The sequence below is a fragment of the Trichosurus vulpecula genome, chromosome 4 (genome assembly GCF_011100635.1).
Source record: "Trichosurus vulpecula isolate mTriVul1 chromosome 4, mTriVul1.pri, whole genome shotgun sequence".
NCBI classification, from domain to species: Eukaryota; Metazoa; Chordata; class Mammalia; order Diprotodontia; family Phalangeridae; genus Trichosurus; species Trichosurus vulpecula.
Window position 1 is genome coordinate 293,866,458 of NC_050576.1, and position 18,117 is coordinate 293,884,574.

Below are 18,117 nucleotides of genomic sequence, written 5' to 3' on the forward strand. Positions count from 1 at the left end.
TGACACTGATCAAAGAAGTGTGACAGCCACAATCTTCCATCCATTTTATTTTCTTACTCTGAGCAAGACCAGTCAATGGCTCTTGGAAACTGCTGGCTTCCTTTGAGGAGGAGCACAGCTAGAGCAACTCAGGTGATTTACCAAGGATAGGCAAAGTACACACACTTGGATTCCCTGCTCTGTCACGTACTTAAATCCAAGTGACCTCCGACAAGTGACCACCTTTTTAGGCAGCAGCTATCTGGCTGTAAAATGAGAGTTGCACTAGATGGTCTCTAAAGTTCTTTCTAGCTCTTGATCTATGATCCTAAAATCCATATTAAGAAACTTCTATTTCTAAAGTATAATCATTATCCCAGTAATCATTTAAATGATTTAAAGTGAACTGCTTCATCTGAATTACTATTATATCCTATGTATTTGATAACTTGGATTTTGTCCTTTGCAAACTACTTGTTTATGTCCTTCAACCATTTATCAAGTGGGGAATAGCCCTTTTAAAATCAGTTCCTAAAACAAGATGTCACAAAAGTTTAAGTGCTGTTTTAAACTTCAATAAGCCTTAAACTACCCGCTAAGACTTTTGGAAATAAGACCTTTATCTGAGAAACTTTCTGGAAAGATTTTTTTTCCTGGTCATCTTCCCTTCTAATTTTAACTACACTGGTTTTATTTCTGCAAAAACTTTTAAATTTTATATAATCAAAATTGTCCATTTTATCTTCTGTGATCCTTTATCTCTTGTTTAGTCATAAACTATTCCCCTAACCAAAGATCTAAAAGGTAATTTCTTTGCAAACCTGATTTATGTGACCTTTTATGCCTAAATCATATTTCCATTGGAGCATATCCTGGAATATGGTGTCTAATTTATGACAGCCTGCTTTCCTAGTATTCGTAGCAGTTTCTGTCTTGGAGTAAGTGCTCATCCCATCCCAACAGCCAGGTTTACAGAACCCTGGGCTATTAGGCTCCTTTGCTTCTGTTGTGTATCTAATCTGTTACAGTGAACCACTTTTCTATTTTTTGACTAATGCCAAATCATTTTGATTGCTTTGTAATATAGTTTGAGATCAGGTACTGCTAGATCCCCTTTCTTTTCCACTTATTTTCATTTATTTCCTCCAGATAAATTTCAGCTCTACAAAGTAACCTTTTGATAGTTAGATTTTTGTGGCAGTGAACAGGTAAATTAATTCAGGCAGTATTGTCATTTTCATCATACTGGCTCAGACTACTCATGAGGAATGAATATTTTCCATTTTTTCATCACTATTTTCCTGTAAAATGTGTGTGTATGTACTTTCTGTGCATTTCTTGACATCTCTCCCCCAACATACACACACACACACACACACACACACACACACACACTTTCATTCTGTGGTTATTTTAAATGGCATTTCTCCTTACATCTTGTCCTGCTGGTTTCACTGGTAATATAGAGACATGCTTATATTTTATGTCGATCTAGTTTATGTTCTGCAACCGTACTGTTGTTAATTGCATCTATTAATTTTTAATTGACTCATTCTTAAAATATCTCTAAAAAAGTAATCACTTTTTTCTTCACCTCCACTTATTACATGTTTATTTTTCTTATCTTATTGGTACAGTTAGCATTTCTAGCATCATATATCAAATAATAGTGGTGATAATCGACATTCTTGCTTTATCTTTGACCTTACTTGGAAAAGCCTCTAGTTTATCCCCATTACATATAAAACTGAGTATTGGTTTTAGATAGATACTATTTACCATATTAAGGGAAGGTTCATTTATTTCATATGCATTTGAACAGTGGTGTCAAACTCAAATAGGAACTGAGGTAAACCACAAATTAACATTTTCTATGTTGTACTGTATTTTTAGTTATTTTGTTAAATATTAACATTTAAATTAATTTTAATATGGTTCCCACTGGGGAATTTGAGAGTTTTCTGTGGAGCTATCTTGATACCTATGTTTTAGAATGTTTTTTTTTTTAAACAGAAATGAATACTGAATTTTGCCAAAGGCTTTTAAAAATCTACTGATGTAATTATTACTGGGACTATGATGTTTATAGTTTCCTGGTATAAGCTGAAATTGCTCATAGGGGAAAATCTTTCTGACATGTTATAGTAGTTCTTTGCTAATACTCTACTTAAAAAGTTTTGTGTCAATATTTATTAGGGATATTGGTCTTTGCTTTCTCTATTTTACATCTCCCTGGTTTAGGTATCAAGATCATATTTATACCAGAAGGAATTTGGTGAGATACATTATACTTTTATTTCTGCAAACAATTTCACATTCTATTCAACCAAACAGTGTTCAAAAGGAAACACAGGACCAAGTTGTCTGCCTTTAATCATACAAAGAGTTGTTCATAGGGGCAACAAACTCAAAAAACAAAAAACAAACCCTAGGAATCAACTTTAGGGAAAGCAAGCAAACAGCAGAGAAGTTAACAGGAAATTTTGAATTCCTCATTTCCATCACACAGCAGACAGAAGACATATTAGCTTTAATAGCCTAAAGTTACCTTGCTGGGATAAACAGGGCTATTATCTTAGAGGACCTGAAGTCATCATCGATTAATATGTGATTAAGGGAACCATGATAAAGACTGGCACTGGGGCATCAGACTGGTACAACCAATTATAACCACACAGAATGAGCTTTGTCAGGCTAAAATACTGGGTGGATGGGAAGATTAGATTAACCCTGAAGGGAAGAATGGTACTTCTCTACCTTTAGGACATACGCTAAGCCAACTGTCCTAAACTAAAATTGGTGAGAGACCTGAAGTAGGTTCAGGAGACACGGTCAAAGATAACTTCCCAACTATGTAAGCTTTATCAAGTTATTCGACCTTACATTACTATCCCCTTTGCTTCATAAAGCATTTTGAAAAATTCTGCTTTGTCTCAATTGTATTAAGGAAAGAAAGAAAATCCAGGCAGGGATTAGTGACAGAGGTAGTAGGACCACCACATCAGCATATCTGAGATGTGAGCCTATGCTTGCAATTCAGCTATTAGGGCTGCTCCCACTGCACCTTCCCATTCCCACTTGGGAAACTTCTTTACAAAGCACCCACGGAGGACTAGGCATGTCACTCTATTGGGTTATGAAAGGGTCAATGGGACACTAAAAGCTTCAAAATCTCAAGTGGTCGTAATGAATGCCAGGCAGTGGGTACCTCAGTTGATCACAGATTACAACATGGTGCTTAAATGAGGCCCAAATCACGGGTTCACTTACTATGTCAGATTGGCTCTCCAAAGCTTGAAAGCACCCTTAATTATGGCTATCTTAAAAAGGAGTTTGCGTTATGGAGACAAATTGGAATTGTGTTGATTTTGTGCAGAAATTGATTATTACGCAAAATCCTGATTAGTAGAGGCAACTGTGGCATAGTGGACAGAGAACAAGATTCAACATCAGAGGATCCAGGTAGGTCTGATATTTACTATCTGTGTAACCTCGGACAAGTCACCTTTTCCCTTTCTGGGTCTCCATCTAACTCCATCACCTGTGAAGTGATGGAGCTGGACTAGACAGCTATCTATAATCTGCATATATAAAATGGATAGCATTTTGTTAACCGATAAAATGGCAAACAAAATAAACCACATACATTATCAGTGTTATCATGAAAGTTGTTTACACATCAATCCATGATCTTAACTAAATGATATATAATTCCTAGCCAAAAAGGGGCAATCTATAATAGAAAAAAAATGAAGTCTTGATAGTCTTCTCAGAAAAGAAAATAGATGTCATCTTACCATCAGTCTGGGATTTGCTCAAAAATATTGTGCTTGCTCTGGGATGGTCAGATGGGTTTGATTCCATGGCTAAATCTGTTGAAGAAAGAGATAAGGAAAAATGTGAGATAGTTTAGTGCATTTTAAAAACATCTGTAAGTCCTTTTAGGCCACTGCTCTGTTGACTGTTTTTTAAAGTCACCCCCAAGGTAAATGTATAATAAGGCTGTATGTGAAGGAAATTCATGCCAATTTTTTAAAAATCCTAACAAAAGGAATAAAATAATAAATAATAAAAATGGAATAATGGGGATATATAAAAGACGATCTGAGATTGAGCTAAAAATATATGACTGGGAAAACTTCAAAACTAAGTTAGATAATAACAAAACATATATAATGATCTACAAGGAAATCGGCAGAATATTTTCACATGCAAGGCCAACGCATTACATAATACTGATAATCATAAGGTTGGCCATTGTGACAAGAGAAAAAAAAGTTATTAGTTATTTCATTAAAAAAATTTACAAGAAGATTTTTAGTAAACAATTGAAAAGTTTAAAAAGCACACAACCCAGAGGAAGTCTAGAGATTTCCAAGTGAACATTTAAAGAAGAGCTTTACATTTGACATGTACAACATCCCTGTGACGTAGGCACTGCCAATAAATATCCTCATTTGAAAAATAAGGAAACTAAGGCTCAGAGAGGTCAGGGGCCATATTTGAACTCAGATCTTTATGACTCCAGGTCTGGTGCTCTATCTACTGTGCCAAGCTGCCCAAGGACAAAAACATCATGCATTCAAGTTAACCCAAACTAAAAATACATCAATCACTTCAGGGCTACAGGACAAAGATCAAACAGGGGTGGGGACGAGGTTTGGAAGTGTCTTTGAAATACGGGAAAGTTTTTTAAAAACCATGTCCAAGTAGAAACTAGAAATACAGTAGAGCCATGTCCCTCATTCATCCCCAATACGGAGAAGGCAGCTTGCAAGAGACTAATGCCAGTCTTTTAAATCCAAAAAGAGTAAGAAAAACTAAAGAATCAGTAGGACTACTTGGATGAAGGTATAAAAAGGCATGCATATTCAGGATAAAAAACCAAATGAATGACCTCTCTTCTTAACTGAGAAAGATGCTTAAGTGATTCCATTTTAATACTGTCATTCAAAGTAGAAAAGTAAAAGGTATTAGAATAACTAAATGTATTACGTTTAACTGACTAACTAGAATTAGATCACAGAGACTAGATGACAAGACACACAAGTTTGCAAGAAATTCAAGGGTAAGAGAGTGATGTTACAGACAAAAACATACTCAGTCAATTAGAAATGGCTGCTGTACCAAAAGGTGGTGAGTTTGCAACCCTTTTAACTTTTGCTGTCTGCTCCACTGAAATCACAGCCTGCCTTGAGGTAGATACAATTTAATAGTACTTAACATTTCATATGTTACATTTTATAGTTTCAATTTCCCTGAGGACAGAGTTGACATGATATCCTCCACAACCTAGTAAAGTGCCATGCACAGAAGAGATGGCCAAAGAATGACAGCCGAATGAATGAAAACATGATTACAACCAAAATGTTCCAAAGGAATTCAGACTCTGATTCTCACTTTAATAAGTGTTATGATCTTTGAACACAAATCAATTACTGTGAGAAAGACAACATAGTTTCTATAAAAAGAGGCAATATTTAAGACTTCTTGAAGAAACCACAAAGGGTGAGAAAAAATTACACCTTGTAAATCTTTGAAATGCTATGTAAATAGAAGTAATTATTAGCAATATAAAAGAATGGAGGTTAAACAGCAAAGAGCACATACATACTCAATGTTTGGGAAGCTAGGGGCACAGAAACACCCCCCAATGCAAAGAACCATGAGTAACGCTAGGTCCCACCGCAAACCTTTCTTTAGTAATTGTGATCATATTTAACACACAAAAAAAGTAAAACAAAACATTGCATCCATAAAAAGTTGCAGTTTCTACGTGAGAGAGATTACTATCTTTGCACACTCTGCAGTCTTCCCAGCCACCTGTGAAGCTGCAGCAACTGCTTCACGGCAAGACAGAAATGATCACTACAGAAAAAAATCACGTGACTAAGCATAGATGGCAGAGAGACAAAGAGAAGGCATTACCAAAGAGAGTGCACAGTCCATAGTTCTTTAGTGCCATGAAACTTTAAACAAAATTTGACTATTTGTAATAAATTTATGTATATATTCTTATGGCAATAATTGATAAAATAGATGAATAATATACAGCATTTATGACTTACTAAATTTTCTTTTTAGTTTTCCTTACATATGCACATTGCTGCAAATTTCCAAAACTTCCCATGTAATTACTAATGGCTAATCCCCAAATAATCAGAATTGTGTTGAGAGATGACTGTAACTTAATTATAGAACTAGGACTGTGGAAGTTAAGCCATCATACAATTGAGAATTTATTTCATAGAGGAAGAATTTACTTAGGAAACAAAGGAAAATTGGGGTCATTTGCTGAGAGTTTCCTCTTCTCCCATCCCCTCAGATGCCTTCTGCCACTCTCTTCTCCTTCACTCGGTCACTCCTGTCCCACATGAAGAGATAGCCCTACTCCTCCCTCCTACCTGCACAAGCCATCTCATTCCAACCCACCTCCAGCAGACTGCCCCATCTATCATCTCTTCTCTCTGGCTCATTCCCTACTGCCTACAAACATATCTACAACCACTTAATCTTTTCATGCCTGCTAACTATCATCCCACATCCCTTCTGCCCTTTGAAACATCTCTCAAATATGCTTCCTTCTCTCCGCTGATACTGCCACCACCCTGGTGCAGCACCTCATCCCCTCACCCCAAACTATACTGCAATAGCCTGTTGGTTAGCCTGCCTACTACAAGTTTCTCCCCACCCAAGTCTATCATCCATTCAGAAGCCAAAGTGATTTTCCTAAAGTCCAGGTCTGACCAAGTCAACCCATCCAAACACCCTACAAGTCAATAAACTCCAGCAGCTCCTTGTAGTAGCAATTTAGATTTGAAGATCTTTCCTACCCATTAATAGGCCATGTGACCTGCTTACCATCACAGGAAGCCTAAGTCACATGTGGTAGGAGGAGCTTCCTGACAGGAAAAGGAAGTTATGTTACAGGAAATGCAGAGAGAAAGAGACAGACAGAGAAAGAGAGAGAGTGAGAGTGCAGTTATGGCTGCTAATGTCCACCATCCTGATAGTTAGAGCTGAACTGACTGTGACTTAGCTGTACTGTGAGTTTGTCTTTGAGAAGACTCCAGCAGGAGGTGGGAGATGTTTTGGGATAGCAAGGTTACAGACTGTGATAAGGTGTTTGAAGTTCCTTGCTGTTATGATAAAGTGGTCTAACTGGCTGTGGGAGTTGAACATTTGGTTACAGGATATGGCTCTCTGGTGTCTGAATAAATGTTAAACTTCTTCTACCTTCTTTATGGAGAGTCTCTCATACTTTGCGATAGAGAACGACATAGGCATATTCACAGTTATCACTGATGTTGTATTGCCTTACTGATACATTCCCTATTACTTCTAGGATCAAATATAAAATCCTCTGTTTGGTCTTCAAAGCCCTTTTATAACTCAGCCTTCTCTCCACTTTTCCAGTCTTTTTTACAGCTTACTCCCTGTACACTCTTCAGATCAGGGACACTGGCCTGCTTGCTGTTCCTCAAATAAGAAATTCCACCTCGCAGCTCCAGACATTTTTCTCTGGCTCTCCCCCATGCTTGGAATTCTCTCCCTCCTTATCTCTATCTCTTAAACTTCTTGGCTTCCTTCAAGTCCCCAGGTAAACCCTAACCTTCTCTAGGAAGCTTCTCCCAGACTCTCATTCTCATGCCTTCCCTCCCACCCCACCATTTTATTATGAGCTCCATGTAGGCAGGGAATAGCTTCTGCCTTTTCTTTTTATCTCCAGTGCTTTTACTGACTGATCGACAAGAATAAATTGGTATTTCTCTGAATGTAGAAGTAAAAAGAGTAGGGCTCTTGAAGCAAACTAGGTCCCTTTACAAATATTTATAAATGTTTTGGCATAAGGAACTACTTGGTTGAGAAATTTTGTCAATACAAGTCAGCATCTTTGCATCTTAAATTCTTAGCAAGCTATAGAGGGGTTCCCTTATACCAGTGAAATCACGAGTCTACTATCTATCTCTAAAAAATATTTAAAAGACAGGGTTCACAGCGATGCACGAGTGTACGGTGGACACAGAGCTACTCTAGGCAATGAAATATCAAGCTGACTGAAATCAACATCAGAGTGACTAAAAAAGTAAAAGGAAAATATTAAGGTGGACCTTGACATTCAGTTAGGTAAAAGAAAATGCTGTAAATATAGAAATATTTATATATGTATATGTGTATGTACATACATTTAAACATACATGAAAATATTATAAGTTGGCAACAAAGTATAGGGCTAATTTTCAATGTGAAGTCTATTACTTATAAGACATTCCCAGAATCTTACATCTGGAAAATAGCTTATATAGCATTTAGTCTAATACTTTTATTTTTGATATAAGGAAAGAGACAGAGTGAGAAAATAAATCGCTTGAGGCTGCAGTGCTGATTAGGGCAGAACCAGGAGCAGAACACAGGTCACTTGGTTTCCAATCCAGTTCTATTTCCTTCACAACCATCTATGAGACAAGTCATGTTTGTCTTTTCCCCAAGGATTTCTGGAATGCTAGAAGAATATGTTATCAACAAAGCAGGACAATCTGAAAGACTGCAGAGCAATGCACATGGGTACAATCTTTTTTCTGAAAGCAATGTGGCCACTTTTGAACCAGTAAATCTACAACTAGCAACATTTTTTTGGATTTTTTTTTAAACTAGATTCCATCAGATCGTGATTTCATCAGTGTAGGGAACTCTCAATGAATAGTAACCTCTTCATTCTACCAGTAGAGATTAGCAACATACAGATTTAAGAAAATGCACTAAGAGATTAAATGATTTCCTAGGTCAACATTCTATCAATTCACTAAAGCAAGATATCTTGGGAATACATCCCAAGGAAACAAAATAAGAAAAAAAGCTATTTACGTGAAAATGTTTATATCAGCACTATGCCTAATTTGTTGTTCAATTGTCTCAGCTGTGTCCAACTCTTCGTGACTCCTTTTGGGGTTTACTTTGCAGAGGTAACTGGAGTGGTTTGCCATTTTCTTCTCCAGTTTATTTTACAGATAAGAAGATTGAAGCAAACAAGGTTAAATGACTTGTCCAGGGTCACACAGCTAGTAAGTGCCTAAGGCAGGATTTAAACTCAGTGTTCCTGACTCCAGGCCTGGTACTCTATCCACTGAACCACCTAGCTGCCCTATGCCTAATGGCAATAACAATTAAAAAAAAACTATAGACAATTCAAATAGCTAATGACTGGGAATAAATAGATGCTAAGTAAATTTAAGCAATTGAGTTTTTACTATCATAAAAAGTAACACATCAGAAGCATAAAGAAATAAAGGGATCAAAGGAAACAAAGAAATATTCTATACTGATTTAAAACTACATAAAATGTACATTCACAGAACAGAGCAGAGTCAACCTTAGTGTCAAAAAAATTCCAAAACAACCCAGCATACAAGGCTCTAACACATGCCATCTCTGTGGCTGTGGGCAAATCGCTTGAGCTCTCAGTATATGCCCAGGCAACTAAAACTAGAAGATGCTGATGAATAAAGATAATTTTATTCAAGTCAAAAATCCCATAGCCAGTCAAATTTGCACTGGACATAAAACTTAGAGGAACAGCTTGTATTTTGGATTACAGGTCAGGATACTAAAATAGCTCCACAGGTGCTAGATCATTGGAATCAAGTAAAAGTAACAGGAATAAATACAACCTTATGAAATTTAAACCAATTTCATAAGTATAAGATGGACTGGGTATGGTTAAGTTGCAAACTGTCAGAAAGAAAGACATTGGCATTTCAGTAGACTATCAGTTCCATATGAGGCAGAAACGTGAGACGGCAGTCCAAAGCTAGAGCTATAATGAGGCTACAATAGGAAAGGCAAAATATCCACTGTTCTCTAGGAAAGGTGTAGTATCCACCGTTCTCTGTTCTGGTCCAGACCACATCTGGAGTCTTTTGGCTAGTTTGGAATATCACAATCTATTGATAAGATAGATTGTCCACAGGAAGGCAAACAGGATGGCCAAGTGCCAAGATTAGACTTGCTCTGTTTTCCCCCCAAAGGCAGACCTAGGAGCAATGGGTGAAAACTGCAGAAGCAGATTTAGTACTGAAATAAGGAGAAACCTAACAATTGGAACTATTCAAAATATGGAATGGGCTAACTAGGGAAGTAATGAGTTTCTCCCTTACTGGAGCAGCACTTCAAGCAGAGTTGATGACCATTTGTTGAGCATTTTGTAGAGGAAATTCTTGTTCATGTAATGATTACACAGGACTAACTCAGAGATTTGGATAAATTTTTATTGTAAATCTGACTTTTAAGACCTAATCTAACCCAAGGATATGATGATAGGATCCAAATTCTAGAAAAGAGATCACTAAAGTAGGTAAGAACAATGTGCTAATGAAGTTTAAAAAAATTAAAAATGGAGGTGATTATTCAAAAGATTACTGAAAACCAGAGATTATTACATATAATGTCATTTCAAAAATGTGTTGACTGGTTTTGTTGAATTTTTTTCCTCTTTTTCTTCCTTTGAAGAAAATTCTTTGTTGTAAGTGATGGCTCTCTGGGAGACAAGGAGGAATACAGAGATATAAGCAATATAAAAATAAAATTTATCAATAAAAACCCTTTAAAAAAAATCAAATGACATAGTAAGAAAAAGACCCAAAGAAAGGCAACTGTAAGTACACTCTATGTCAAGAAATTAAAAGTTTAGGACTCACTATCCAATTTCCAAAGACAAATCTTGAGGGGGACAGGGGTAAAAAAAATGGCATCTATAAATATAAAAACATGAAATGAACACTACCATGTTCACCAAAACTTGAAACATTAGAAGATATTACTCATGAAAGGGGATAATTTGGGGAATGTTTTAAAAATGTTATACTTTATATAGTGTAAGTAATAAATGTAGAAGATTCATCAACCCCAGAAGTGGTACAAGCTGAAAATGTAAACAGGTTTATAAAGGATAACTGATAGACAGTAAATTAAGTCAAAGTAGGATTGGGAGTAGAGGAGCACACTTCTGACTTCTGAAGCTGACCTTGAGACAAACATTGAGAAAACCATTAAAAATGTGGGAAGAGAAATAAAACTTCAAGCATAAAGCATGCCCCCTTAACTGAAACATATGCGAAGCATTCAATGACACCCACACATATCTATGAGAGACTGTCTTAGCACAAAAAAAGCTATAAACAATTTGCTGAATTAAGCATTAGGCTTTAATAAAAAACAGATATCACCAGAAATTTGTGCTATAAGATCAATCTAGGATTGGCACAGTTGCACTAAAGATCTATTGGAGTTAGTTTCCTAGGAATCTTTAAAAAGAATCCTTGTCAAATCATATCAAATATCCAGATTTTGAAAATTAGGATCACCACATTCAATCTGATAAGTTAGCACCTAATATGTAAAGTGCACTGTGTTAGGTGGTGGGGATACAAAGATGAATTAGAAAATAGTACCTGCCTTCAGGGAGCTTCTTCCAACAGTGGGGAAGGAAAGGAGAACAAAAACAAATAAATAGAAGCTTATCTGGAGGGAGGGGGAAGGGGAGAGAGAGAGAGAAAGGAGGACAGAAGGAGAGGAAGTGAGGGAGAGAATGAGGGGGAGAGGGAGAGAAGGAGTGAATGAGGAAGAAGGGAGGGGGAGAGAGGAAAACGGGTATAGATGGAGAGAGAGTGGGAGAGAGGAAGGGAGAAGGGAAGGAGGGAGAAAAGAGGAAAAGGGGACAGGGAAAAAGGGAGAGACAACACTCTCCGCCAAACCCACAAAACACTAGGTGGAAATCATGTAAAGCTTGGCTTCCCACAGGGATGGCACCTGAATTAAATGTAGAAGGAAAGCAAGGATTCTAAATGAATGAGAGTAAAGCATGCATCCCAGGCACGGAGGCAGAAAATGTCATGCTGAGTACAGTGACTACAAAAAGGCCCTGGTTGGAAAGTAGCACATGTACATAAAGGGGATTAATATAGAATACCACGGCACTGTAAAGTCCTTCCATTATTTGGGCTCACACAGACAAGAAAAGGGAATACATTAGAAATAATCTACATATTAAATTTAGGTCAGGGCTTCTTCAAAACCAATTTGAATCCTTGGATGACCCTAGAATTATTTCAGCCTACCACAGATTCCCCAGAGGTCTGAACCTGACCTCAGTTGAAAGCAGACCCTTATAACAGCTGTCTGCTACAACACATCATCTGAAACGGAACCAGTCCAAATCCACTCATTGAGGCAATAAGTAGTGCAGCTCCTCCTATCCCTTTAAGGGACAGTGCTGATCAGGGGCACTCAACAGTGTGTGATTATGTATTTAGATAACAGAAAATTACCATACCTCTCTATCCATATCAGCTATCAAGTATATCAAGCAGATGAAGCCCAAAAGATGACTCATGACAAATTATATTTAAAAGATACTAAAGGGCTGATCTAAAAGGATAGAACTAAAGAAGGATGCGTTTAAAATAAACTTTGGCTAATCGATGTCTGACAAATAAAATTTGATTGACACCTATAGCTCAATTAGCAATTCTCAAAAGAAGGCTAAAAGGTTTAATATTACCAGTAAGTTAAAAAAAGAAAATTTAAAAGAAGCAATTCAACAGTGAAGGCTTAGAAATCAAGTTCAACTTGCTCTGGTTAGCTCTATGTAAAACAAGTATCTAATTTCTAACAAATCACAAATACTATAAATCTCCAACATAATACAACAACTACATGGAATCAGGACATACTTTTGTCAGAGCAGATCATATTTACTGAAGACCCAGTAACTTTCACTAGGTAAGAAAAGAATTTCAAAGGAGCTTCCTTCCAAGAAAGGGAGGTAAACCACTCAACTTCCACTCTAGCAAAATCTTGAAGTTTTTATACTAGAATGAAAAATGATCAAGAAATCCAATGAGAAACTACAGTGACTTCTTCCATTGCAAAACTGGTACAGGAGGCCAGACTGAAACCTGGGAGTTTCTGGGAAAGGCCTTAAGCAAGCTAGGAAACATGTAGCCTGTGAGGTTCTGTGTCCAGACGCATCAAAAGTGGAAGAGTGGAAGACTTCCCCAGCCCCACGAGCCTAGAAGTGTTGGAGGAGATCAGTCCTGAGAAACTAGAGAGGCCCTGAAGATAGAGTTGGCCTAACTCTGGGAGGAAGTGGTCAGCCAGAGAATCGAGGAGACCCAGGAAATGAAAAAACTGAGCTAACCACACCACTGAAAAGCACAGAAAGGAGCACAGCCTGGTCTGGGCACAAACCCCCAAATCATAAATTAACCTGGAAAGTTAAGAAAATCAAAGAAAATATCCACCAAGTATCAAAAATTGTTACATATCTAGAGATCTGGAGAATAAGAAATACCACAGCAATTTCAAACAGAGAGTTAAAGAAAAATATGGACTTTGCACAAGGCCTATAGAAATACCTAGAAAAAAATGAAGAGATTTAAAAAATGAATTAAAAACTCTCAAAAAAATGAATAAAAGCTCTTGAGGAAAGAATTAGAAGACTAGCTTAAAAGAGAAAGTAGTAAAAGGTTACCCCAGAGACTCCCTGAAAACCTGAATAAACCAAAGAGGAATTAATCACGAAACCTCAAAGTATTAAAACAAAAATCAAAAGACTGAAAAGGAAAAAAAAAAGAAAATGTAAGAATCTCACATTTATAGACAATTTGCTACATGTAAATAATAATAATATACCATAATATATCTATGCTTGCAAATAACCAAAAAATAAGATCAACTCAAGATTCTCCTGTCTTCTAACTTTTCTAAATGGGAAAAAAAGCAAATTATGGCAAGGTAATAACTATATAAGGTTTACCTTTTAATGAGTATGGATGGCCTAAGACATAATTTCATTTTCTTTCCTATAGAATCAACTTTTTAAGCATATGAATTTACCAAGAATACCAATATTCAAATATTTCCCATGGTAACATTTTTATTTTCTTCCGTTAGCTGACATCACTATTGCTTACAACACTAACATTTTAATACAATGGAAATTTAAGCCACTAAACTAAATCACATCTCTACAATAAATTTTTCCCAAGTGAATAAGCCAATAGTAACAAATGGCTGTACCACCCTAGTTTCATTATCTGTTAGTAAAGAGAACACTGACAATTGGATTTAGAGATATTTCTGGAAAAAAAAAAGGATTTTTCACATTATGCTTTCATTTTTCCAGTACTGTATTCTTTTCTTTAAAAACTAGGAATTTTTAAAAAAAAATTTTACATTAATACTTTCTTAAGAAAAATTAGGAATTCATGATTAAAAGTGATGAAAAGAAAAATGCACTTTAAGACCCCTTTCATTTACTGTTTATTAAAATATAACCTAATTTGATAGCAAGATTAGGAGTTGTAGGAAAAAGTGAGACAAAAAAAGTAATATTGAGTTTTCATGTAATCTTTTACAAGTCATAGGAAGAAACCTAGAATGGAAAAGTAAAGCTTGACAGGAAGACCTATATGAACTGATACAAAGTGAAGTAAGGAAAACCAGGAAAATAAAATTCATAGTGACAAAAGTGTAAAAGAAAAGGAAAAAAAAGCACAAATGAACACTGTAATTTTATTGACCAAGACTGACCTCAAAGAAAAGATAACAGAATGCATCTACTTCCTTTCTTTATAGGGGTGGGGAAGTACAGGTATGGAACACTGAGTTCCATTAGGAAACTCCTCCTACCAATGATAATTAGCAAGTGATCCACAACTTACAGAGGCCACTGAAAGGTTGAGTGACCAAGGAAGCAGGGTGTACAAAGCTGGTATCAGAGAGAGGACTTGAAGCAAAAGGGTTTGTGCCTGAGGCCTGTTCTTTATACACAGTCTATGCTACCTCAATACCTGCCACAGCCATAACAGAGCTGCCCTGCTCTCACTTGCAGGCCCAGGAATAGACGTGCCCTATGGTTAGTGTCTATCCCATCACGAAGCACACAAGAGGCTTCCTGTCTGAGTTATATGTGTTGAAAAGACTTATACAAGTTTAGTAGCAAAATACAAAGTAGTCAGGAGGATCAGAGCTAAGTATACACAGCTCCCCATTCAAGTATTCCTGTCACTAATGTCTCATTTGCCGTCTTGCCCAACAGCTTGCCCATTTGGACACTCGTTTCAAGGCATCATCTTGGTCCACTTTGTCTCTAGTATGTGTGATTCCTTAGTTTCCAGTCTTGTTCCTAATCTTAGCTCTCTGCTTTGGAGCATGACACAGAATTATAAAAATGACAGATCTAGAGCTGGAAGGGCACTTCGAGGTCATCTAGTTTAGCTTTCTCATTTTTAAAGATGAGGAAACAGGCCTACAGAGGTGAAATGACTTACACAAGGTCATTGATAGTGACCCTTGAACCCTAGTCCTGAGATTTCAAATCCAGAGTTTTGCATGATTTCACAGTGATACATAAATGTTTTCCTTGAATCCTGTCTCCTCCCTCTCCAATACATCCCTAACACAGCACCCAACTGAAATACCTAAAGCACAGGTCTGACTGTGTAACTCCCCTGATGAAGCAGCTTTCATGGTTTTCCATTACTCCTAGGATAAACAACAAGCTGCTCTCCTTGGTATTTAAAAATCATGCACAATCTGGCTTCCAACCTGGCTGTTCAACATTCCATTTCCTATCTCCATACACGGAACAAGCTGGCCCACAGGCCACGAACACGCAGACATTCTTCCTCCTCACCTCTGCTCCACAGAGCTCCTAGCTCCCTTCAAGGTTCAGCTCAAATCTCTTCAAGAGGCTTTCTACATTCTCTCAGTGGTCTTCTCATCCCCCAGCCAATCACTTTGTATTTATTTGTATGTATCTTATATTTGCATGTGTGTAAATAAGTTTCCCCTAGTAGTGCAATGTAAGCTCCTGGTCTCATTTTTGCATTTTTGTCAGCAAGGTTTTAAGAGCTTACTATGTGCCAGGCACCAGAAAGGCAAAAATGCCAGAGAACTGACACTGTAGTGGGTCAAATAACACGCATATGCATATGCATACAAGAGATATATACAATGTAAAAGGACGGTAACCTCAGAGGGAAGGCATTGGGAGAAGAGGAGGGACCTGGGAAAGCCCTTTTACAGAAGGTGGAATTTAAATGAAGTCCTGAAGGAAGCCAAGAGGTTCTGAGGAGGCGGAGTATTGGGAGTAGGGGGTGGGGCGGGGACCGATTATACAAAGAAAAAGGTGAGCTGTAGGATATCCCTGTGTGAAGAACACAAAGTGGGCCAGTGTATTTAGATCGCAGAGTTAGTAGAGGGGAAAAAAGTATAAGAAGCTTGAAAAGGTAGAAAAAGGTCAGGTTGTGAAGGCTTTTAAATGCCAAACGGAGCATTTTACATTTGATCCTGGAGGTAATTGTAAGTCACTGGAGTTTACTGAGTTGTGGATGAGAGGCAGGTAATATGGTTGAACCTGCACTTAAGGTAAGTGATTTTGCTATCTGGATCGAAGAGAGCATGGAATGGAATGGAATGGAATGGAATAGGGAAAGACTTGAGACAGGAACACCAACCAGCAGAGCATTGCAACATTCCAGGCATGAGGTGATAAGAACCCTTGAGCGGCAGCAGTTGTATGAGTAGAAAGAAGGAAGGAAAGGATGTGGGATAGATGTTGTAAAGGGAGAAACCATATATTCAGCACCTAGCACATGGCTGGTGTTTAATAAAAGCTTGTGGACGGATTACATTTTTACCAAGTTGCAAATTAACTTTGTTTTATTTCATATAGTAAAGCTGTCCTCTCAAAGCAGTGGTTTAACTATCACTGCATACTGAAACAAGTTTGAGGCCAAATGAGTTATTTTTCAGTCATGTCCAACTCTTTGCAACCCCAAATGTGGTTTTCTTGGCAAGGATACTGGAGTGGTTTGCCATTTCCTTCTCCAGTAACTGAGGCAAACAGGGTTAAGTGACTTGCCCACGGTCACACACCTACTAAATGTTTGAGGCCAGATTTGAACTCAGGAAGACAAGTCTTCTGACTCTGGTCCCAGAACGCTACTCACTACGCCACCTAGATGCCCCTAATAATGAACAGTTCTATAAATTCAATATTCTACAGTGGCTCAGATATAAAGCTGAAGGTTTTATGAAAAACTCTGAAAGGCAGACACTTAAATTTATATTAGAAAGCTTATAGAAATGAGTGTGCATACAGTGACAGTGTTCTATCTTATAAAAGATAGAACACTTAGCCCTGGGTTTTGCGAAGACGAAAGAGGTAGATTTCTTGAAGACCAAGAGGTTATCACAATCATTCAGAGTCTAGCTTCCTTGCAGTGTTGTCTTTGCTTACATTTTGTAGCTACTGCAGTCACTATGCCTATTATTCTTTGGGTTCTGTTTATGTCACTCGGAGGTAGTTCATATGAATAGTCTCACGTTCCTCTGAATTTTTCATACTTGATCATTAACTAGTATGCAAGAATCTACTACATTCATCTGCCCAATCAATGGTTGCTCCCCTTTTAACCATTCTGCCAGTCATTGCAGAAGCAGAATTATGTTTTTTTAAAAATAAATTACAAGAGTTACAGGAGTTAAAGCAAAACAGTTTTTAGTGAACCTCTACAAACTTAGCCAGGTTGCACATAATAAAGGCAAAGCCTCTCACTAGGCTCATACTCAAAGCCTTTCCAACTTGAGAGAACCTATCACAGGCCAGAATTCGGAGTCAATTCCATGTCACAAGGCAGCTTCTAAGATGGACTTTCACAGAAGTATGTTAAGCAGTTAAGTGCAATACCATATTGCATAGTATATAGCAGTTATACTGTTGCACAGAATTCCAATATAAAAGTATAATGAGAGGAATCCTGGCAGAGTGGACGCAGTGCTCAGCCTGTCAGAAAAATCTGGGTTCTGCCTCTGAAACCGACTAAATGACTGACCATGGGAAAGTCACTTAACAATGTCCCAGCAATGCCCTAAGATTATTTTAGATTCAATTTTTCAATTAATACCAATTTTCTCTTCCTCCCACCTTCTCTCCTAATATAAAAACCAACAAAAACAACCAAATTCCCTTTATGACAAATATGCACATTCAAGAAAAACAAATCCCTGCATTGGCTATGTCCATCAAATATGTATCTTATTCTGCAGCCTTAGTCCATCACTTTTCCATCAGGT

The 18,117-nt window shown here is 37.3% G+C and overlaps 1 protein-coding gene across 1 annotated transcript in view; it reads right to left on the reverse strand.

Moving 5' to 3' along the window:
* The window catches only part of CCNYL1 (cyclin Y like 1), a 71,265-nt gene that overhangs the window by 31,638 nt on the left and 21,510 nt on the right, over nucleotides 1-18,117 (reverse strand). The window contains exon 2 of the mRNA XM_036757364.1: nucleotides 3,777-3,851. Within this exon, the coding sequence (XP_036613259.1) occupies nucleotides 3,777-3,851 (75 nt within the window). The remainder of the gene's footprint in view (nucleotides 1-3,776; nucleotides 3,852-18,117) is intronic.